Source organism: Lasiodiplodia theobromae (genome assembly GCF_012971845.1).
Source record: "Lasiodiplodia theobromae strain AM2As chromosome Unknown scaffold_48, whole genome shotgun sequence".
NCBI lineage: Eukaryota > Fungi > Ascomycota > Dothideomycetes > Botryosphaeriales > Botryosphaeriaceae > Lasiodiplodia > Lasiodiplodia theobromae.
In genome coordinates, this window is record NW_023336528.1 from 273739 (window position 1) to 296987 (window position 23249).

At 49.2% G+C, this 23249-nt stretch overlaps 6 protein-coding genes across 6 annotated transcripts; 2 read left to right on the top strand and 4 right to left on the bottom strand.

Annotated features, from left to right (window-relative positions):
• Positions 1–969: 969 nt before the first annotated feature.
• Positions 970–2909, top strand: LTHEOB_11432 (uncharacterized protein; the record flags this gene model as incomplete). The annotated part of the gene is made up of 3 exons (XM_035508188.1): positions 970–1184; positions 1231–2088; positions 2153–2909. 3 exons carry the CDS (start codon positions 970–972, stop codon positions 2907–2909), a joined length of 1830 nt encoding a protein of 609 aa, XP_035366509.1.
• A 1827-nt stretch (positions 2910–4736) lies between these two features.
• LTHEOB_11433 (F-box domain cyclin-containing protein) lies at positions 4737–6062 on the bottom strand (the record flags this gene model as incomplete). Its single annotated transcript, XM_035508189.1, has 1 exon — positions 4737–6062. The coding sequence occupies one exon, from the start codon at positions 6060–6062 to the stop codon at positions 4737–4739; it is 1326 nt and encodes a 441-aa protein (XP_035366510.1).
• Positions 6063–8641: 2579 nt separating this feature from the next.
• LTHEOB_11434 (Methyltransferase-like protein 7b) lies at positions 8642–9349 on the bottom strand (the record flags this gene model as incomplete). Its single annotated transcript, XM_035508190.1, has 2 exons — positions 8642–8811; positions 8863–9349. 2 exons carry the CDS (start codon positions 9347–9349, stop codon positions 8642–8644), a joined length of 657 nt encoding a protein of 218 aa, XP_035366511.1.
• Positions 9350–14872: 5523 nt separating this feature from the next.
• LTHEOB_11435 (Short-chain dehydrogenase/reductase SDR) lies at positions 14873–15872 on the top strand (the record flags this gene model as incomplete). Its single annotated transcript, XM_035508191.1, has 4 exons — positions 14873–15149; positions 15209–15292; positions 15350–15418; positions 15472–15872. The coding sequence occupies 4 exons, from the start codon at positions 14873–14875 to the stop codon at positions 15870–15872; spliced, it is 831 nt and encodes a 276-aa protein (XP_035366512.1).
• Positions 15873–15887: 15 nt separating this feature from the next.
• Positions 15888–16583, bottom strand: LTHEOB_11436 (Elys-like domain containing protein; the record flags this gene model as incomplete). The annotated part of the gene is made up of 2 exons (XM_035508192.1): positions 15888–16467; positions 16522–16583. 2 exons carry the CDS (start codon positions 16581–16583, stop codon positions 15888–15890), a joined length of 642 nt encoding a protein of 213 aa, XP_035366513.1.
• A 2773-nt stretch (positions 16584–19356) lies between these two features.
• On the bottom strand, positions 19357–22287 carry LTHEOB_11437 (Mg2+ transporter protein CorA-like/Zinc transport protein ZntB; the record flags this gene model as incomplete). Its single annotated transcript, XM_035508193.1, has 4 exons — positions 19357–19376; positions 19432–20972; positions 21027–22077; positions 22128–22287. The coding sequence occupies 4 exons, from the start codon at positions 22285–22287 to the stop codon at positions 19357–19359; spliced, it is 2772 nt and encodes a 923-aa protein (XP_035366514.1).
• Between the last annotated feature and the right edge of the window lie 962 nt (positions 22288–23249).

Consider the following 23249-nt stretch of genomic DNA (forward strand, 5'->3'; position numbering starts at 1 on the left):
GGCTAGAACACCGGTGGGCGAATCGGATAACAAGGCATACATCAGCCAAGAAGAAGAAAATTCTGCTGAATGTAAAACTAGCGTGGAAATGTGCCCATTTATGTCTCTCGATGCATCTTCATCAAGTCTGAGACAAGCCAGGTTGCCGGAACGGGAGCTCGGCTGTCTCACCTGGTGGCGCCACATAGTAAAAGCTAAGCAACTGCCTTGGACTGGCATTGCCATTATTCGCTGCTTGACAGAGAAGAAGACATTGTGCATATGAGTAGAAGTTTACACATCATGATCTGTTCTCTAAAAAATAAAAAAAGGCAACCTAAATGGAACGCAACGTCATTGTCGCACTCCAGTCGGCGTCATCAATGTCTAACTTTCGTGCACTTGTAGCTTGCACACTCCCTTGCATTTGCCACTCGGCTTGTATGGCTGCTCCACTGACCGCTCATGACGTTGATATAAGCCGATCATATTAAGGGGTGCTACCTCTCAGCTTTTGTCTGTTTCAGCAAATATTCACGCATCACACAAAAGTATGCACCGAACTACTGCCCGACAGCAATCGGAATACATAATTCCAGATCTGTTGGAGAGAAACACCTTCTCCAGGCAAGACAATATCCCTAAACTGTGCTATTCACTTACTCATGCATATTTAATAGCTCATTACCTGCCCCAAGACCCCCAGGAAGTAACGCAGATAGATGGCGCACCTTCGTTACCTGGCTCAGAAGGCTACCAGAGATCCTGGGCATCTCCCGCGTGGTGAGAACATTCAGAAAACGGCTCAGAGAAGCTGATTGGCGCTTGGGGCTTCTGATGTCATGTTGCGCATCCGGTCTTGTTCTGATCGCAAATTTCGTGTTGCTTGTGGTTGGCGCATCCAAATATGACGGATATCAGGACGGAATCGGCACTCTCGCGAAGGGAAACAGCAACTATGTCAGCCAAGTCAGCACTGTTCATCACATCATGATCAACTTACTGAGCACCGTACTCCTCACGGCAAGCAGCTACTGCATGCAAATCACCTGCGCGCCATCCAGATCTGAGATTGATGCAGCTCATAAAGATGGCACGTGGTTGGACATTGGAATTCTCAGCCTTCACAACTTCGGCTACATCAGCAAACGGCGCCGCATGATCCTCATCCTTCTTTCTTTTTCTTCGCTCCCGTTACACTTATGGTAAGTAGTGCCATCATTTATCTCCGCAGCTACTGATCAACCATAGTTATAACTCGGCCATTTTTGAGGTGACCAAAGGCCACAGCTACACGATCCATTACGTGAGCAACTCGAATATATCCGAGATCGATCGGATCAATAACACAATGGATCGCCTTGAAAATCATGAGTGGATGGAGAGATACTCCACACAATACGTCTCGGATAGTACGGATCTCTACTTCATTGTTGACCGCGTGGGATTCGATATTATCCTTACCAATGAAACTTGGGAAATCACGTCACCAACATCATGGAATCCTTCACAGTTTGGCACTCTTAGTTTTCCTGCGAACGATTCATCATTTCCCATGATGAGTTCCATTGACGGTGCCAGCCACGGTCTCTCCGATCTTGGGATATCATTTCAATTGCCAGAACCGCTTTTCATCAACGCAACAGTGACAACTGGTCTTGACAAAATCTTCGACTTCAGTGCTAAGGATGAAGATGGCTTTTGGAATCTACACTCTGGTGGTCGTCGTGCTCCAGCTACTCCGTGGCCGTTGCGGATTCAGTATGCCTTTGCGCAACCCACTACGACGAGCAGTCAGGTGCAATGCAGTCTCGTGTTTCTGCTCATTGTCATCTTCTGCAATCTGCTCAAATGTGTCCTCATCTATGACACATATCGAAACTCCTCCGAACGACGAGTGATCACCTTGGGTGACGCAGTGGCCTCCTTCTTGAGCCGTCCGGAGGAATCGACAGCTGGCATGTGTCTTGCCAACAGGCATTCGATCGTACCACGTCATTCTAACAAAGCCAAAAAACAAGACGGCTGTGAGGTCCAAGAATGGACAGAATATTTCCTTCGCTACTCTCAAATCAACATCGAACATACTTGGTGGTCTCGGATAGTCGTGTAAGCCATCTCGTTCCCAAAGAAACCAGCTTATTTGACCCGTCTATGCTAATCACCTTTATAGCCTGATCTTGACTACAAGCACCTCCGCAATATTGATTGTTTCCCTGCAATACATGCCGCAGGCACCAACATGGGGGACAAAATCGATTACAATCCTCTCGTTTGCGCCCCAGTCCTTCGACTCGAAAGGAATCCTGCTCAACTCGGTCATTCCTAACATACCTCATGTCCTACTGTCATTCACTTACTTCGCAATCAACCGAATCTGTACCTCAAATCATTTCGTGAAAGAGTGGAATGGCTATGGGACTACCAGAAAAGGGCTTCGCGTTTCAAAGCCCTCTGGACAACAACGGAAGACGTACAACCTCCAGCTCCCATACAGCTGGGCAATTCCTCTGACCGCGACATCCGGATCCCTGCACTGGCTAGCCTCGCAGTCAATATTCCTCACCCGACTCGAACTATACGATGAGAACGGTGACATCATTCTCCATGGCGAAGACTCGACGCTTCTCTCAAAGTGCACGACCGGATACTCAGCCTTGAGCGCACTAGTGTTTGCTCTTGTGGTCATTACTCTCATGCTGACCATTTGGTGGTTTGCTCGGAGCAAGATCCAAGTCGACGTCCCGGTGTCGGCGCACTGCAGCCTTGCCATCGCTGCGGCCTGCCATCCACCACCGGACGAGGAGACACCGCATCTGAAGCCAGTTCAGTGGGGCGTTGCTAGGAACGAGGTCCGCCCTGGAGTCAAGCACTGCACTTTCACGAGCGAGCCTGTCACCGCACCTGCGCCTGGAGAATTGTACGCGTAAAGTCGTTGACGGGAAATCCGCCTCAGGTTTAGGTCGCCCTCCCGTTCCGGTTAAGCGCCCCGCTTATGTCACCCGGCACTTATAAAAACCTCCCGCCTCGCCCTCCACCCTTCCCCCCCCTCTCTCTCTTCCATCCATCTTTCTTCCCTTCTTCCTCCCTGCTCCGCCCCATGCCATCCACGCTACCAAAAAAAAAAAAAAGAAAATGCCTCACCAGACTCCGCACGGTTTCACCGCTTTGTTGCAGCCGATGGCTGAGCTGGACGGGCTATGCCTTCCTCCTACGACGTAGTCGCGCTACCCTTCCCTGTACGTTCCCCTCAGACCTTTGCTTTAAACCTCTTTTTTTTATCTGTTTTTCTTCCCTATGTCGTCTATGTGTGCATGCGTCCTGATGCCCCATCGCAGTGTTAACCGCTATCCATCCATACGGGGCTTCGGTTCAGCCGCCAGTGTCGGGAATTGCAGGACCATCGGGCACACCGCAGCTGCGACATAATCGGGGCTGTACAGCTAGTGGCGCCATGCTCGGTCTCGCGTCGTCGACACATCTCCAATCACAAAAACGCCTTGTCAAACTGCTAATATTATAGTTTGTCGCTTATCATCTTAGCGCCTGTGTTGGCCGTTTCCTATTTGCCGCCTCGCAGTCGAGGACTGTCAGTAGCATGGTGTGGGCGTCACTAACGTACGTGGGCTACTCCGAGATCACACCACCCCATTAATCATGCTAACAGGGGCAAAGCATTCATCCAATCAGGATAATGCCTCATTAGATCTTTGACCGTCTGGATGGCTCCGTCTCCCCTTGGCACCTGCGTGGTGGTTCGCCATTCGTCGGTCTACTGCTCGGGGACTAACCGCTGCATAATTAGTGTGCACACCGTTCCGTCTATTAATACGAGGTCTGCGTCAGGCAGCAGTGGCCGGCAATGGAGTCGGCAGATACTATCTACGGGACTATTAGACGAGGGTTACATTTCAGAGTAGCTGGCGTAAGTCTTCAAGAGTGGAATAGTGCAGTTCAGAGCCAAGAGGACCTGTAAGGAAACGACGCGGTCTTTTTTTTCTCTTAATAATCGAAATTGGCCTCCGAGCCACGGAGGCTGCGTTCCAGCAAAGCACTAGCTAGCGGTTGTGGGTGGCCGGGCAGAGGGGCATTCGCGGTATAAAAGCAGGAGCATTTCTCCCCTTCTCTAGCTATCCGTCCGCAACATCTCTCTGCAAAAGTCCCACCTCAAACACTCTTTCTCATCAAGTATTCTTATTTTGCAGTGTTCTACACAGCTATAGATTCCATCGTCTTCTATCAGCCTCCGAGCTCCACGGGGCCATCTCGCAGCGCACTAGACAAATCTGTTCCCGAGTCAATCGATGACAAGGATGATGAATAGGAACCCCCTTTCTCTCTAAGATCTTGGCTGAGGCGAAGCAGAAGCGAGCTGCTGTACCCGTCCACCGGGATCGCTCTCCCCTGATCCAGGAAAGGACAAATAACGGCGGACTCCCGGCAATCTCGCAAACGAGCGCGAGAACAGCGATCGAGGATCACGTCAGTGCACATGTGTGCAGTTCGCGCTCTGGAAATTTTCAACCGAGTAATTAACGCTTGCACGTGGTTTCGCTGCTATCGCAACAATAAGTCATCTTGTGTATAGGAACCTAATATTATAACTAAAACAAGTAGAGAGCTTATTCAGATCAGGCAACAAAGCATTGATCAGTCAACGATTGGGCTTTAGCTCTGTTCCATCAGCTTCTTCAATACCTGACAAATGACCAATTGGGAACCACATGCACCGTTCCTTATCAACGCCTGCTTTTTCTTCAGAAGAAGCGTTCCTCAATAATTTCAACACACACACCGGTTTCTACTGCCTTCTCAGTAATCCCCTGAGTTAAGGCCATTGCATCCTCATTACCGAAGTCCTCGACTGCGATTTTGACCTTGTGCAGGCTTTTCGGTCTACCCTGGATGTAATCTCTGACCTTTGTGCATATAGCCACATAATCGGGCTCCTCGGGGAAATTCAGATCGTTCGACTCGTAGCCATCCCAGTAGGCCGTCTCCTGGGTAATGAAGAGCTCTTCGAGGCTGTCGGGAAGCACACTATTTAGGCTAGCGGTGCTCCGCGCATGCCATCCGAGCAATACCGGAAGGGAAATTTCAAGTTTTCTGAGCTTTGTGAAGGTCTTTAAGGAGTGTCCAATAGACGATCGGATGCCCCAAGGGCCCGGCTGTCCAATGTCTACGGCTGTGGTTGTGAAAAGGATGATAATAAGCCGAAGATATTGTAGGGATTCTTTGAGAGAGCAAATAGCATACTTGACCGGGCTAAAATCGTACGCGCCGACGCTCTGGGCGTATTCCGCATCGTACATGATCTCACAATCGAAAATTTCCAGCGCCGGGCAGGCCTCGATTAAGCTTGAGATGTGGTGCGGCTTGAGAGCACATTCCTTGAGAACGAGTGTCTTAAGTGATAGTGCAGGAGAGAGCCGCACACGCTCTACCGGATCTCCCGTGACATATATGTTCTGTATCGTCAATTCCTGGATTCGCCGGAGGTCGAAAACAAGGCCCAGGTCAGTAGTGTTCAGGCGCACCAATTCCTCCTCTTCGTCGTCGACCGGCCTAAAGCGGAAGCTCGCGAGTTTCGGGAACATTTGTGCTGGATCGCTCGTCCCGAGATAGTCGCGGAAGATGCAATTTAGCAACTCTCCTAGATCGCTTTGTTTATGAAAGCGCACGTCGAGGCTCTGTAACAACGTCATACGCTGCACGACGTTTCCAATTATGTCGATGTAGCGGGTGAGGTCGCAGGGAACGGGTGTCCGTTGGCTGAGATTTTTCTGCTGCCGCTCGGTGAAGGTCGAGAGCGACACGATAGCGAGTTGGGCCTCTGAGGTATAGATAATAGCCTCGCGGACGGACCTAGTGTGCTGCGGGTGGTCTAAGAAGGCTTGGATGCTTCTCAGCCTCTGCGCGTTTTGAGCGTCGATCACAATATTCCTGTATAGGAATGGTCTGGCGATGCGGCTGAACGAGTGGCACACCAGCAATATGGACATAATATCTGCCAGTGCGAGGAAACTAAAGACGCGCTCGACGAGCTCTTCGGATAGTTTAGATAGCCCCGATTGCGAAGCCATGATCGACTGTAGTAGTGTGTAAAAATTTTTAGGAGACCGATCATTACTCACGCCAGGGAGAGTGCTAAATGGCAATATTTAGAGCTTGCTGAGGCCCATGTGTCACTTGACAATTCCTAGGCAATTGCATTAAGCTATATGCCTACGCTGTGGAGAAGCTTAAACTTACTAGTTGGATGGAAGCTCGCAGAATCAGTAACTAGGGCATCTCGAGACGGCACACAGAACTACGAAACTCTTAACATTAGAAGAGGAGATATCACTTTCTAATTTAGGTTTAGCAAAATGTGAAAAAATCGATTAGCACTTTTTTAAGTTTTCTCGTTAGCTAATAAAGTTTAGCAACCTTATCTTCGAGGTTGACATGGTTTATCCCTGTATTCTAGCCGTAGAATAGTTCTATTCATGTGAAAGGTTTATTCTTCAATTCGAGATTTCTAGGAATTAAATAATATGGAACTGTTGGTGGGCCTCAGGCCCGATCCGGTTGAGGTCAGAAGAGAAGAACTGAATTTCTATCTGTCCTTCTTACTGAAGGAGAATGAATGTGCTTAAATACATTAGACTGAGCTGATATAACCGAGAAACTATAAGTATCCGAGGAAGTGATAGCCGAGGATATTGAGCTTGAATAGTGGTAAATTGGTGCCCCCCTCTTCTCGGGCAAAACCTTCGGGAGAGTGCGGTGATGGAATTAAACAGAAGTGATGACTGAAAAAACAAGGGGTTTCTGGTTGATATATTGCTTCTCTTACTTTTATTACGCGTCACTTAGTTTCTCTACCGTCTTCATTTGCGTTTTGCTTCGTTGGATGGGAGAGAAGGATGTTTTCTTTATATACAGCGTGCTGGGCCTCGAATGAACCGGGATCCCAACGTAGCTTAGCGTAGGATAGCGTTCCTTGTCCCTATGGCCCGTGGAGGCCGACGGGGTGCATAAATCATCATCATCATCATCAGCGTACGCCACTTCTTCCCTTATTATGCTGTTTACTAATCCTATGGAGGCTGTGCCGTAACATCGCCCACTTAATGCAACAATACGCGCTAACGTGGTCTAATCGCACGCGTCGGCGCTTGCACTGTATAAAAGCTAAGCTAAGCCAATACTACGCCATCGTACTTTTATAAGCGCACAAGCGAGATAAGATATAACTATACTTAATCTAGTATGAATTATTTAGATAAGCTAAGTAGCGATATATCTAGGCGTGTTAGCTTTTAGGATACACGTACTAAAAGTATATACTAGGTTAATCGGACGAAGCGAGATGGCTTACTTAGTGAAAAGCGCTGTTTGGTTGATTGATAGACTGATAGATAGAATTATAGCCAAGGAGCTCCAGGATCACCGGTGGTCTGCTGAGCCGAAGGGATGGGGACGAAACGCGTCCCTCGTTGCGTCTTCCTCGAACATTCCCCGTTACTCCAGCGTCCAACGCACGCACCTTCGACAACTATAGCACGCCTCGTCACACCTCACTGCCTTCTGCACCTGGAAACGCGCTAGTAACAATATCGCGCGCTTCGCCTCGTAATTGGCAGCGCATCCTTCACGAAGACGCCATGAGGTACCCCATCGAATGGTGCGGGGCTGACCCTGCAACGCGCAAACCGTAGCCTGATATTTGATGCAAGGCTTCCTTTCTCAGAATCGGTGTTATCGAGTTCAGCATGTCACGTTGACGAGTTCGCACCTTTTCCTTGTATTCGAGATCTAGATCCGGTGGCCGCCAGTTCAAGTAGATCTTCTGGTGGGATGCAGGTTTAACAAAACATCCCGGGTGGTTCCGTATGTAAAATTGTTGCAGAGAAATCCGACTCCATTTCAGGCCAGTCTCATTTCGGGCTAAGCGCATCGCTCACGTTGCCCAGCGCTTATAAGAACCATTCCTTGCTCCTTTTTTTGTTTTTGTTTTCCCGCGTATCTCAGCATGGAATGATTGGCTGGACATGCACCGGCTCCTTCACCCGCTATTCCCAGCTGCTTAAGGAGCTGATCGACCCCAGCCTCTCTCATTTCCCGACTCCTCTACAGTCGCTCCTGTTTTTCATGTTCCCTAATTCATTTTCCAGAGCCACGGCCGTCTAGCGTAAAGATTGTGCTTGCTTTTTGGAGCCGAAATTGCGACAATAGAAGGATTATCCCCGGGCTCAAGCTTATCATCTCAAAGACCCTGTCTCACGGTGGAAGTCTCACTCAGCGTGCATGGAGGTTCAAAGTCTTCATCATCCGCATGTTGTACTTCTTAGTCTTATGCACTGGGATCTGTTGTTTTCTCATACGTATCCGGCCCAACGCCTTGCTTATCTCTGATTTATCAGTTATCAATGTTCATATCTGTCATCGCAGCTCTCCAACACAGTCAAGGATAATTGCTACAGATGTTGATGTCTGCGTTGTGAATGTTTTTCGGGAGTCAGTAACCTGAAATTGGTTGCATTGCTCGTAAAGATAATTGCCTATTTCATTTGGCACCTACGCGAATGATCCGACGGCAATGAAAATGAAATCGTGCCTCATAAGCTCGAAGGTAGTATGCAAATAATGAGAACCAAAAAGAAAGCCCTGTTTCCAATCACGCCTTCTTCTTGAGATCGCCCCAGATTCTGGGCAAGCAAGTGAACGGATCATGTGCCACCTGAATATCATCGGGGTTCTCCCACTCCCCAGCAGCAAGGATATCCTCCTTGATATGCCGAGTCAGATGACACCCGACGAATGTGCTCCAAGCAGGATTTAAACAAGCTATTTTCATGTTAGTCACTCCACACAGCTTAGAAAGCAACCAACACGTACCTTGCGCGATAGCCGTAGCAGTATCCTTATTCTTCACATGCTCCCAAAACACAAAGCTGCCTCCCGGCTTCAACAACTTCCACACCTCCCTCATCACACTTTTCACATCGCCCACCGAGCACAAGACCTGAATACTCAGCACAGTATCCATACTCCCCTCTGTAACTCCCTCACTTCTCAAAATGTCGCTATCTTCAACACCACACGCAAGGAGTTTGTACTTATCCTGGAGGTCAAGCCTCTTGAGCTTCGCGGCAATATGGTCTGCATACTGCGCATTGGGTTCAACGGCGTAGATGAAGTCTACACGGGATGGATCAAAGCGCTGGAGTTGGTTGCCTGGTCCAGGGCCGAGCTCGAGGATTTTGCCATGAGCGGCGAGGACGAGCGAGGGAACACAGGTCGTGCCCTCAAAAGCGATAAAGCCGTCGGCTGTGCACGAGGGTTGGTACGTGGGGAGTGTGGTTGAGGGCAGGGAGGTTACCATGTGCAATGAAGAGTTTTGCTGTGGCGGCGTCTCGAATTTGTTGGACATATGTAAGTGCGACGAATCCGTCTTTACGAAGGAATTCCTTGAAAACATGGTAGTGCGCTATTTATGAAATAAGTATGACGGTGTGGGTGAGGTTGAGGAGCGGGAATTACATTGGATGGATAACCAGATCATCTGGAGCGGTCGGATGATGACACTGAGGCGAGTGGAATTCGCCATGGTGCTTAATTCACTATGACTTGGACGTTCAAAGATGATGCAGATGTCAGGGCAGTGGTAATTCACGTAATGCACACGAGGATTCGTATAAGGAAGTAAAATGTGCGACGGAATACGGCACACCAAGCGGGCAGCGCAACGTATGTACGTGGAGATGATGGGGCAAGCTGGATTAATTTATAGAGGTTGGAGCGGCTAAGCGACGGTGAACCATACCCGAAATGAAGCGCTAACCAACTGCACGTGATATGGTGACATGGCTCTGATCAGAAGGATTAACCTGCCGCGCAGGAGTTTCATATCATCAAAATACCCCATCCCGAGGCGCTAGGCAGCAATGAGAAGAATAAAGCTGATTTGTCACCCTGAACCGTCATGCATACGCGCCTTCAATGGTGTCCGCGCAATCTGGGTTGTCGGACCACGTCAGCCCCATTTTGCCAAAGGCAGTCCGAGCCGTCACACCTCCAGCAATACCACTTAAGAACTTCTGCGATGCCGCGATCATGTACGTTTATTTTGGGGAGAGCGATGATATTCATGTGGAAATGTGGCTGTCCTCGTCTTGAAAAGAGCACTTGCAAGCCGTCGGCGGTGGAACGCTAATCGCGGGCTAGCATTGCATTTCCTACCTTGAATTGGTCGGGGGGTGATCGAAGGGCATGCAGCCGTCAGCACCGACGCCAGCATCTTGACTAGCCCTTTCGCCTCCTACTCGCCAATGATTAGCCCCGGGATCATCGACCTGTACAATGAGCAGAACTTCACATCCGTGTTGCTGAATGATGGTGTTCCTCTTATCTTATCGTTCTTGTACTGACTCGCGTAAAACTATCATTGCGAAGAGCACCATCAACCTTGTCTATGGCAGGCCTCTCGAGTATTTTGCAGTGGAGCAGCTACTCTCAGAGCGGCCCCCAGCGCGACATGTCTGGTGATAGCACAGGCGTTTCCTGGATGTGAAGGTGAAATCGAAGTCGAGTGGCTTCGGATGGGCAAAATCAGGCTTGCTCTCTTGCACATTGGTCAAGAACCCCCAATCTGATACAGATATTGTCCTTGACCTGAGCAGGTCCACCTCTCCACGAATAGAACACCAGGACCAGCTTGGAAAGGTGTCCCTGGGCGCCCGTGGTCGTTCGGTTGACTCCGAGTCATATCCCGGCCTCAGTGTCACGCGCGACCACAACATACAACCGTCAAAGTCCTCTAGCGGTAGGCCATACCGATGATCACCGAATTCCAAGCTCAGCATGCCGGCCGATGCATTGAGAATGTCGTTGGCGTTGGTAAAGCTCCTGGCCATGAGTTGCTGCACCATGTCCGCGAAAATGTCGCGCCTATCATCTGAGGGTGATAAGCTCGGCGCGCCGCTTGTGATAACCCTTCCCCCAAGGTTCTGCTCAAAAAAGAAGCTTGTGCCCCGAGGCGAGTCACACGCGCCCATGACCCCGCGATGACTGAAGAATAGAAGTCTTGTGGAGAGCATGGCCTCTTGAAATGTCCAACCCCGGCTGTTCCACACGCTTTGGCGGAGAAGATCCCGGAGATCGGCAGTGGCGCCCGCTTCTGTGAGCCCCGCGTATGGGATTTTCCCAATGTACTGCGCGTGTTCATGGGTAAGCGCGCATTCCTCGCGATCGGCGAGTAAGCAACGTGGCCCTCATTTGAACACCCCCACCACAACCACCATGCAGCGAGTTTTTGGAAGCGAAATTTCAGGCAATGCTAGGCGCAGGCATGAGCTTTCACATGATCAAAGACTTTCCATTATCACCATGCACGAAGATGGTGTTTCTGGCCGCAAGATTGCAAGCAAGATTGGGTTTGGTGAGACCGCTGTCCGCAACTGCATCAACTACTACAAAATAATGGGCCAGATTGATCTGGCAAAGCGACCTAGTCCTGTCCATAAAGTTCATCCTCGCACGGAGCGGTAGATTGTTCGTTTTATTAATAAATGGCCAAAACTCAAGCACAAATAGGTAATCCACCAGCTATATTTATGTATTTTAGTTAGCACTCTCAGACGTATTTTACGCAAATACTACATTACCAAATAGCGAGCAAAAAAGAGACTATAAATTTTAGAAGTAAATGCGAAACTTCGGCTTACTTACGCAAAAAAATACGTTAAAAAACCCTTCTTATTTTAGTATAATATTATTTGGTCAGATAAGTGTTTAGTTAAATAGGAAAAGGTCACTCTCTAGCATAGATATTCCGCCAACCAGGCAAATAAAAATAGAACCCGCATTAAGTAGATGCTAGAAGGTATACTAAGAAAGCTAGATGTATAGTATAGAGTACATTCTCTTATAAATTTAGCTTTTTAGACCTTAACATTATGTAAAGAGATCTAGCAGCCCCTAAGTAAGGATTTTTAGCTAGATCTTATATAAATATACTTAAGGAGAAGCTACTACGTAATTAGAAGCTAGGCATACTTTAGCTATAGGATGGGGCTAGTATTTACCGGGTAAATGTTGTAAAAAAAAATGGCTAGATGACTACAAGATTGACTGTATTTCTTACCCCCTCTTTTTACCAGACCTTAACCTATAGAAGTAGATTTAGTTTCCTCTTAAGAAGAAGCTATAAGAGCTTGCTCCATTTATTAAGTCTAAGAAGAATCTAGAGCGTGCAGAAGAGCTCCTGGCTGAGTGGTTGCCTCGGGCGTATATGGCTGTGGAAAAACCGAGTTTAAAGAAACTTTGTGAAGGCATGAGGGAGAGGCTGCAAGATGTGATCAAAGCTGGAGGCTATCAGACCAAGTGGTAAATGAACTTTAATAAGAACAAGCCATTTGGCCACCAGATGCGTTGTTATGCTGTCGTGGCTGCTCGAATGCATCGTGTTGGGCCGCCAAAATTAGCGTCTTGGCGCTGCGCGCTGACCCATGAACAGGCACGGTACACCGGCTCGCGTTTGAGGCGGGAAACTCCAAACAGACCGTGCTCCGCACCATCGCCATCTAGCGCCACCAGTGTTGCATATGCCTGTCGGTACATATGCCCCATGGCGTTGATTTGAATAGCCTTCGTAGGATTGTTGTCTTCGTCCTGCAGGATGCAGAAGCGGTCGACCCACAGATACCGTTTTCCAAGCCTTGAGCAGGCCTGCATGGCGTCGTGAATCGTTGCTGGGATTTGTGACACCTGCAACCCACCCGGCTGCTCCAGTGTGTGGATGTTGGCGAGTGAAGATTGCAAAGTTCCATTTCCTGGGCTCTTGCCCCACACGTAGCTCAATGCGACATAGTCACATCCTTCCGGCGCCAAAACAACGTTGTAGAGCTCCACATCGATAACTCGAAATCCAGACGGATGAGGCAATTGGGAAGCGGGAGATGGATGGGCTTCCAGCTTCGCTCGAATTTCCGTCCAGTCGATGAGCTCGGGAACGATTGGCTCGGCTTCGAAAGTCTCGTGGGTTACGGCTTCTTCCTCCAACTCAAACCAACAGATGTTCTTTCTCATCTTGTCGTCGTCCTCCAGCCACAGTGAGAAACATTTGGTTTCATTCAGCTTTTTCGACTGCGGTTGTGCTTTTCTGAGAACGATATGAGAATTTTCACCAATTTGTCTCGTACGAGCAATGGTCTTAGTGAAAAAGGAACACAAGCCGCATTTTGAGTGGCGAGATTCAATATCCAAAAGTGGGTCCAAGGTGACCTCGAAGAAATGATCGATGCTGTTCCAGACCCTGGGTTGGAGGTGCATGCAGAAGGCGCACAAACCCGCGGCGCTCATTCCTGTGGCTGAAAGATCAGAAGGAATGTCTGGACAATGTCTTCTATCGTGAAACGATATATACAAAAGCTTCTTCGTCGAGGCATGCTGAACAGGGTCTTGGCCATCAGGACCAGGAATGAACTTGATTCCGCCATTAGTCTGCAGATGGTGACAAAAATGACATTCGTCGACGGTAATGGTCTCCGCATCCGTTCGATCATAGTCATCTTCCATGCTGAGACGCATATGGTGAAATTTATTTGGGTGTTTGAATGAATCAAGTGCCGTGTGGAGTCTCCATTGATGGGAGATGTTGATGGCTTCAAGTAGGATGACAGGTTAAAAAAGCAGGTCGTGTGACTTTAGCGTTGTGTTGAGACGAGATGGTGGTTACCCGCGCTTAGCGACTTGGCATTTAAATCCATGTAATCGTATAGCTAATCATATATTTGGATTGTCAGCAACATTTATGGAGCTGTCATGCTTGATTTGCTTCTTGGTAAATTTTGCACTAGTGGGCCGCGGGCTTCATGCTTTCCGCTTTGAATTGGATCGACAAGCTGCATATAGGCAGACAACCCTTCTAGTAATCAACGTCTATATAGTATTTAAGATCTGGCAAAGCACGAGGCAGCAATGATCTCATGTACGTTCTGGGACACCTACCAGCATGAAGGCTGCAATCCTTGAGTTGCGTGTGCTAACTTTGCACTGTGGAGGTCAAAGCAGAAGCTTATGAAGCTGCATATCTCACTTCCCCGGCTCTTTCCCATTTTATTCCGGTCTGTTCCATCACCAGTAACTCTGCAGGTCTCTCGCCGAAGTTCTGTTGGAACGCTAAAATTGCCGAGCAGAAGGCGGCCCGGGATTCATGAAACTCCTGCGGCGCATGATTTTGGCCCAACCCCATCGCCACTACGCCGTATGATTTATTAGACAAAAGTCATGTCGTTCAACACCAAGCTTTCCGACAACACTTACATACTCAATAACCCCCCCCCCAAAAAAAAAAAAAAAGAAAAAGGAACCCCGCATGGAATGATTGACAGGATTCCACTTTTTGTTGCGCAAGATTCACTAGAACAGATTAAGCAACAACATAACACCCAAAGGCGACGGCGACAGAAAGCAACGCACCAGGTACAATGGCTTTTATCCTACGAAATGCGAAAAGATCAAAAAGCTCCGCCCTCTCAAAAGCTTGCAGCCTCGAGATATGACGTCATGGAGAGCTAAAGCGAGAGCCACTTTTCGCGGGGAAGAACACTCAACACCAGGTGCGGGGAGACATCGGACAACAACAGCCCGAAAGGCGACTTGCGCTATCATCGGGCGTCTGTGTGCCGATTGACCAATGGCAGTTTAGCTTTCCACCGGCCAAGGTGGAGAATTCTCGGACGCTTGTCGACCGATTGGTGCAAGCGATCGCGTTGCCCCTCCGCACCTTGTTTACACCTTCCGTATATAATATGATCTGTCCTGCATTCGAGGCCTCAGGAATAATTCACATTTCAATCAGCTACGCCTTCTTTCATCCGCCTGTGTCTCTTGATCCGCCGTCAAAATGTCCATGTCCATTGAGGAAGCCGGAAGGGTCCGCGAGGGATTCCCTCGTCCGTTCCCGGATACTCCCAGCAATGTCCTGGAGCAATTTCAAATGAACGGCAAGGTCATTGTCGTCAATGGTGCAGCGGACGGAATTGGTCTCGCTGTAGCGACGGCCATGGCGGAGGCTCACGGAAACGTTGCGCTCTGGTACAACAGCAACGATGCAGCAATTGCAAGAGCAGAGGAACTGGCTCAGACTCACGGTGTGAAGACGAAAGCCTACAAGGTGGAAGGTATGGGTGCTCGAGCAAAAGCTGTAGAATTCGGCTTTGCTGACATATGTCGCTTGTAGTCTCCCAGCCGGAAAAGGTACAAGAGGCTATTGCCCAGGTCGTGAAAGACTTTGGTCGGATTGACGTCTTTGTCGCCAACGCTGGTACGTGGTGCTTCTCCGATTTTGAAGTCTGGAGATGCTGAATTAATTGAATTGTAGGAATGGCGATATCGAAGCCGATTTTGGAGCAGACTCTTGAGGAATACGACAAGCAGATGTCCGTCAATGGTTTGTACATCGCAGCCCTCCCACAATAATTTATCTCTAACAATTTTTTGCAGTGAATGGCGTGGTGTACTGTGCCAAATACGTCGGCGAGGTCTTCAAGCGCCAAGGAAAGGGCAGCCTCATCATAACCTCCAGCATGAGCGCCCACATCGTCAATGTCCCAGTAGACCAGCCAGTCTACAACGGCACGAAGGCATTCGTCACCCAGTTCGGAAAGTCGCTGGCGCACGAATGGAAAGATTTCGCGAGGGTGAACATCGTCTCCCCAGGATTCTTCGACACCAAGATGGGCGCCGCCCCGAGCGTCGTCAACGAGGCGTACCGCATGACACCACTTGGAAGACAGGGACACACTAAGGAGATCAAAGGACTGTACCTGTACTTGGCGAGTGATGCCTCCTCTTATATGACAGGAAGCGATGTCCTGATTGATGGCGGCTATGTTCTTCCTTGATCACTGGAGACGGTATCACGGGGTCAGATAAACAATGCACACATAGACTAGGAGTGCATTAGAATTATGTTTGGAGACAGTGGATGATAAACCCATAGCACGGCAATCATCTTCGATGGCCGAGAAGCGTGACACTTGCCGGCTCGTGAGCTGTTTCGTGCTCATGAAGTACTCGAGGCTCTTGTGGTCGGAGAGGACCTTGACGAGCTGATCCGCTTGGTTGCTCATGAGCTCCGGTTCCCACGTCTCGAACGAGCGGATGATGGCGAGGAGTTCCTTGTCGTTAATCTGGTAGTTGCACTCGGCGGATGTCATCTTCTTGGAGAAGAAGGCGACGGATTTCAGCACATCGCCGTGAATATGGGAGAGCACTCCCGCCGTAACGAAATCGGACGCGTCGGTTTCCACGTAGATCTCCTTGGAGGGGTCGAAGTGCACCAGGATGGGGGCGGAGGTAAAGGCGGACTTCAGTGCCTCGAATGCCGCTTGCCTCCGCTCGTTCCATTCGAACGGCTGGTACCTCATCTTCTTCCTCCCGTTCCTGGCGGTAAAGTGCTCTCCCTTCGTCATTTTCGCGAGTGGCCTAGCGAATTGCCTAAAGTTGTGGATGAACCGCCTGTAAAAGTTCGCAAAGTCGAGGAAGGCTTACACGTCCTTGACCGAGGAGGGAGTCTCCCAGCTAAGGATTGCCTCGACTTTCTCGGGATCCATTTTGATCCCGTCTATACCCACGATGAGCCCTAGGTACTTGACTAATCTGACGTTAAATTCGCATTTATCCAGGTCCAGGTACAGCTCCCGCACCCTCAGCCTTCTAAGCACCCTATTGACGTTCTCGGCGTGTAGAGCAACTCAACCTTTATAAGTCTAAACCGGAAACGAAAGCGGCCGACCTACAAATCCGGTTCAGACTTATAGGGCCCAACAACGACCAAGCGTACACTTCGGCCCACTCCAGGTCGGTCCACATCAAACGGCTAGTGCGATCGTCCCGCAGTATGTTGCGCCATGCCGGATTCTTATGCAGCACTCCTAATCGGTGCAGTCCCTCTAGTATTTCTCTCGCCTCCTAGTGGAAAGCACATTTTTTATCTTAATTAATGGACCGGCATAAGGGACTCCCTGCCCAGGGGTACTCTCAATTCCTCGGTTGTATCAGTCCAGATTCATGTATTTAAGACTTTCGTTTTCCTTCTTTCGAAGGATAGGCAGAAGCACACAGGCAGAAATTCAGTTCTTTCTTTCTGACCTCAATCAGTTCAGGGCCTAAGGCCCACCCACAGTTTGACAATGTCCGAGGGTATTGGGCATGAATGGTGGCAAAATGATGCCCTCCTCTTCTCCGGTAGAATATTCGAAATGTAAGCCCGGCAGTAGGTTCGGGTGATGTGTAAAACATTGACTGCGTTAGTCGCGTTACATGTCTTAACGGCTGACAGTCTACTCTCCCGTATGATTCTGCGCCCCCACCAATAGTTGAGCTGCGCGGTGCAGCCCAGTCTCCGCGCGCATTTAGTGTGAAAAAGCTATTAATAACTTCGTCGATTACGGAGGATTTATCCGAAAGGTCTGACCAATGATCGCTGCTAAATTCTGTTCCTGGGCGGGCTGAAATTTGGTTCTAATCGCTATATTCTATCTGCTTAGGTTTTGCTTCCTTGTGGACTACGTTTAGCCTTTTTGTCCCACTGGTATGGTGCCCGCTCTGCCTCGCCCCAGATCCTCACAACTGTCATCAGTGTCGCGCGGTGTGAGGCCCTTGCCGCTGTTTCCTGAACCTGCCAATCATAACTGGTAAGGTCCTCCAAAATATAACGAGCATTAAGTAGGATATGTGATGCCTTGCGATAGAAAGTTGACAATTGAACCTCATTCAGATATGTACAAAGATGGGACCGTGCAAATGACTCAAAAAGGCACTCTCCCCTACACAATGTATCCGTTGATCTGACCCTCACAAAATTAACTAACCATTGCTACGCCATCTCGAAGATGTGAATGCTCATGGCTCTCAGCCGCTATTTACTCATTCATTGGCACTAGCTGTGGAACGGGCCTCCGTGCCTTGCCCATTAGACCGTTTTCTCCGGTGGTTCTTCCCTCCTCTCTTGCTCTTCTGTCACTTGGTCTCCTCTATAAAACCGCAAGTATCGCCAAAACCGTTGACCGAATCTTTTTGGATGGTTGATTGGTTTGTGGTGTGGACATGATCCAGGACTTCTGGACTCGGAGCTGTGCCGGTTATGGAACGCTGGAATCTTCAACTGAGAAATCGTCTGCATAACCGAGAATCTGTGAGATGTGACGATGAAAGCAGTAATTGTGCAACAGAGAAAACAGACAGCTAAGATTCCCCAAAGGGTTAGCTCCGGGCGCCTGGGGACCCCATTCATGCTGAGAAGTGCTGCTGCAAAGCCCAAAGGAAAGAAGATGAAAGTAGCCCAGGTGAAAGCAAGAATGTTATGGGCACTTTGAAAACTTAGTTCGTTCCGAACAGAGTCCAGCCTGTTGGTGAGAGAGGCTCTAAGCGATTGAACAACACGCAGTCGCTCCTCGAGCTGCCGAACTCTCTTCTTGTTCGAGAACGTCAACTTGGTTATAGCTGACCGGTATTTGCGCTCGTCGTCCTTTGTCCAGCGAGGTCTTTCAGGCTCACGGTCTTTTTCTCGATTGTCCCATAGCGTCACCAAGTCCAGAATGCTTTGAAGGTCATCCTCAATCACCTGTAAGGTATATTGGATTGTCGGCCACCTTTTGCTGAAAGACATGTAGGCCCCAGTACCCATTTTTGAGGAGAGTAGCTTGTTCAGCCGTGGCAGACCAGATTCTTCGGGCCTCTGACCCTTGGCGTTTTGTTTCCCTATCTCTTCCTCAGGACGTCCTTGCTTGTGTCTTGAAAGAAGCTCGAGTAATTCGTCGATAATTGCATTAATTATCTCTTTGAAATCGTCCAAGCTTCGCCGAAGTGCGCAATCAAACAGAAGGAGTTCGAGAATCTTGCGTTGGCGCCAAGATCCTTTGTCAAGATCGGTCATGGGGAGGAAATCCTGTGGCTCGATGATCTCCTTGAAGCGCCGTTGAAGGTTTTGAGGGTCCTGAAGGTCGCTCACCGAATCTGGGTCGTATTCAAGGACACGACAGGTCCAATACCGATCAAAAAAGTCTCCGATGAAGATAAAGCTGAGAGACGCATGTTCTAATTTCGACTTGCCTCCAAGAAAGCTGATCTCTTCGCACGGGCTTCGACGGCATACACGAACTAGCCGATACCACGATAGGTGAAATTCTGTTTGCCACTTGTTCAATGCTGCTGTTGTCTCATCGGAGACAAACTTCTCGCGGTGTTCATGTTTGTCGAAAAAGGAGGCCAGACAAATACGCTCAGAGACAGGTGATCCAAGAAAACAAAGTAAGCCAGTGTCGTGATCAGCGTTTGGCATCCAGATGAGTCTCTTCTTGGCACTCTGTGCGATGCGGCGGGCATCTAGGTGCTCTTTGAGTAGACTGTTGTCAAAGCACTTTCCTTCTTCACTTTGATTGCGATGCTTTTCGGTCATACCATAGATCCAAGAGCGTACAGCCTTCGGAATGTCGACAATGATTCCTCTCAAATCTTTGGAGTCCCTCAACTGCCTTCTTCTTTTGAACGATTCTATCGCTTTCGTGATGAACTCTCCCGTTTCAAGCCCGCACTTGCCCAAGGTCTCCGGCTCCGCAAACCTGTGTTTAATTTTCGGGTTGAAATCGAGGAAGTCAGGGTAGGGATAGAGCCACTCATCAGCGATCTCCGTGATGCTGCTCTGATCGATGAGAGTGTTGAATGGCAAGAACCTTTTCATGTCGGGTTTTCCCTTGTCCAGAATAGAATCACGATATTGGCCAGTGGCTCCGTCATACCCCAGCTGAATTAGGGGCTTGTCGGCGTTCGTTGGCTGCTTCATTTGGTCCCACGTTCTAGGCTCAAAGGAGAAGTTGCTCGACCGGTGAAGATTCAAAAGAATGAAAGGAACTTCAAAGCCGACGTGCCAGTAAAAGTCTCTCCAGGTTTCATCCAGAAACAGCTCTGGCTCTTTTGTGACATCGTTTATCTTCCCAGTAAACAGGCCATTCTTCGATATACAGTCTCGCAGTACTCGCGACGACTCGTCGAACATTTCGTTTGGAGATTTGGAGTTGATTTGAAAGCCTTTTTCTGCCACTAGAAGTCCGATTGCATATTGCAAAGGGTTGCTCCAGAAGGAATCCTCGTTTTCTTGGTGAAACTGCTGCGCGCTCAATGTCATGTTCCAAAGTGAACGTGCTTTAGAGAAAAAGCCATCGTTCAAAAACAACGCAGAATCTCGCGAATGGATCATGAATCTTGTCGATGCAGATGTGCGTGCCACAGCTATCATGCGTTGCTTCGACGAAGGATTTTCGGTGGTGAACCGTTGCAGAACTTTATTCTGGACCGCTGCGGGGGAATAATCCCTGGTTGGACAAGACCTATCTTGCGAGTCAGGCTGCATTGTTTGCGCCTTGGTCCCTTCCCGGTGCGGCTGAAAATCCACTTCGTGGATTCTTAGAAGATAGCCATATCCGAGTTTCTCAAGAGCTTTCAACGCTCTCCATATCCACACGTGGTCTCGAAGGCGGTATTCATTGGCCTCTGGTCGTGGGAACGCAGTGAACCCGCGTTTGTCTCCTTTCTTCAACGACTCGATCCAGGAGTGCACAACAGCTTTCAAAGCTCCGAAACTCTCTCGGAGCCATTGGTCATCGCTTTTGATGGTGTCGATGAAGTCCGCCAACTTGATGATCTGGAGAGGAGTATTGGCCAATGACTCGTCACCGAGAGTCCTGTATGAGTCGGTACTCTCATTGCGCTGGGCATTCTGATTCTGCTGTGTTCCGCGGCGTTTGATTCCCTTTCCGGTAGCCCAGTAATTTGTTATAAAGCGGTGGTCCGCTTTCTCGGCCAAATTAGAGAATAGCCACTCTAGATGCGCTCGACACGTCCTCTCGATCCTGCCTTTTAGGTAGTCCCGGAACTCCGCATGTCCTTCATTGTTGGTCTCTCCAAGGAACCGGTACACCAGTAGAAGGAATTGGAATGCAAAGCTGGACTGTGTCAGTGATCAAACAATATCACGGTCGCATACGTGCCACACTTACAAACTAGCTTTGTTCACAAGCCGGTGGCCTGACTTGTCCCCGCAGGTCAACGCAACCATCTTCCCAGTCCCACCGTTGTGTGAGAGCACAGGGATGCTGCAAACAGAGAGGATGTGCTCCAGGGTTCTCCGAATAACGAAGTCCAAGTGCGGATCCGAAGAGAATGAAAGTACAGCATAAGGGTCCTTCAAGGTATCCTGAAATCTGCAATGAAAAGGGGTCGGAGTATCTCGGATGTTAAAGCTCGAAGATGAGTGAAGTTTGTAGGCGGTGGCGAATGTCAATGTCCGGCTACCGGGAGATCCCTCCTGACCCCTGATGCTGAAGATTGCGTTGCCTTCTTTTTTAATCTCTTGAGGCTCACCATCGACAAAGAATGAAACCACCAAACTGATGACGCTATTGATATTTTTGAAGTTCATGCCGTCATGTCTCAAGACGATACTGTTGCAAGCTTTTCCATGGGGTCCGCAAGCTTTGTAGGCTGTTTCTGCATTGAAGCTGTGGCCGGAATCAACAAAGTCCAGTTCTCTGATCAGCAGCTTCGCATTGAAACGCATGCTCTTGATCTCCGGGACCGGCTGGCACTCATACTTTGTTGCAAAAGTCCAAACGTCCCAAACAGTGCTATCGTGGACAAAGTACTGCCTCGTACTTCGCAAACGCTCGTTCTGGGAGGTGAACAGTGGCCAGCGATCGCGAATGAATTCCAGATCAGGCTTCTTCGCACACAGGCTGCGCATGTTCTCAGATGCGTACTCTCCTGGGTCAAGTTCGAGACCGATCGGACCTTTTTGGTTGCTCAGCTCCATGAGCTTTTGCGCCCTCTTCATCACGTAGCTTGGTTCTGGCGTATGTGGCCCATCCACACAGAAGAATCCAGATCGACCTTTCCCCAGAAAACTGGTCATCTGCATGAGCTGCCCCATAGCAGTGACAGTAGCTGTTGTTCCATCGTTCCCAAAAGAGACGTATGTTGCAGCAACGCTGTTTGGAGGCGAGCTGCACTCCTCGGCCTTGATCTCATGCAAATAGTCATCGATATCGTAACCTGGATCTTGGTCAGCGAGTGCAGTCGTGTCGACTAACATATGCGCTCACCAGGACTCTCTAAGCTTCTGGCTGCTGTCCCCACCGTGGAGCCCAGTTGCTCTGGAATCGCTCCATGCGGGTTGGTGGACTGTCCTGGAGGCTCGTTTGAGTCGCCCAATGCTTCATTAGAGCGCTGAAAGGAGGAAACTGAGGTTGTCAAGCCTGACATTAGGAGGCAACAAGAATGGGCGATGGTAGATCTCGCGTTTGGCGTTCAGCGAATACGCTCATGAGAAGCCCGAAGAAATGACTGAATCTGAAGTGAGGACTCATCATACGTTCTCGTATTAAACCCATCATCTTATATACCCCAAGCCAGCCATGATTGTCCTGATGCTGCGACTGAGCTGGACTTCGCAATATTGCGCAAGGGATTGCAATCTTCTGATTACTCTGCCTTTGCTGATCATGGATCGCGATCCCCATCGCGTACCCTGAAACACAACCCATATACTACAAGCCCATAAGCATCTGGAAGTACATGGTAGTCAAACAACATGCAAAGTGACAGAAAATGAAGAAATGCATGTAGAGTCTACGAATCGCCGTGAATGATTGTATGCGGCTTACACCTCCCTGAGAGCCTCACAGGGACCGCATGCGAATTGAAGCAGTTTGCGCCACGATGAGAATATGCAATCTTCGACCAAATGGGAAAATTGCCGCAGTGCGGGGCGACCGCATTTATTGTCTTACCCCGCTCTGTACGACTTTCGATCGTCATACTTGGACAATGTCGAAGCGAATGGCCGAGACAAAATAACGACCATGGCCTATCGGATTTATAAGCGCATGAGAAACTTGATACCCGAATGGTGATTCGCTCACTCCCCTCGGCATGCCACCTTCATGGCTGAAAATAAATAAATAAATGACAGAAAGCAGAAGTGATTGCGCTGACTGCATCCCAGACAGATGTCACCGCCTTGTGCTCCACCCAAAAAATAAAACCCCACTTCTGTAATACCCTAGGAAAGGTCATACCCTCGCACTCCTGCTCCGTAGTCACGGGCCTTTACATGACTGCCGTCGTGAGGCTCCGTTTCAGCCCTTGAGCCACCAGCTCTCCACGCACCTGAAATAGCCCCCACTTTCAAAATCACTACTCCCACCACGCTCTCTACCAACCTC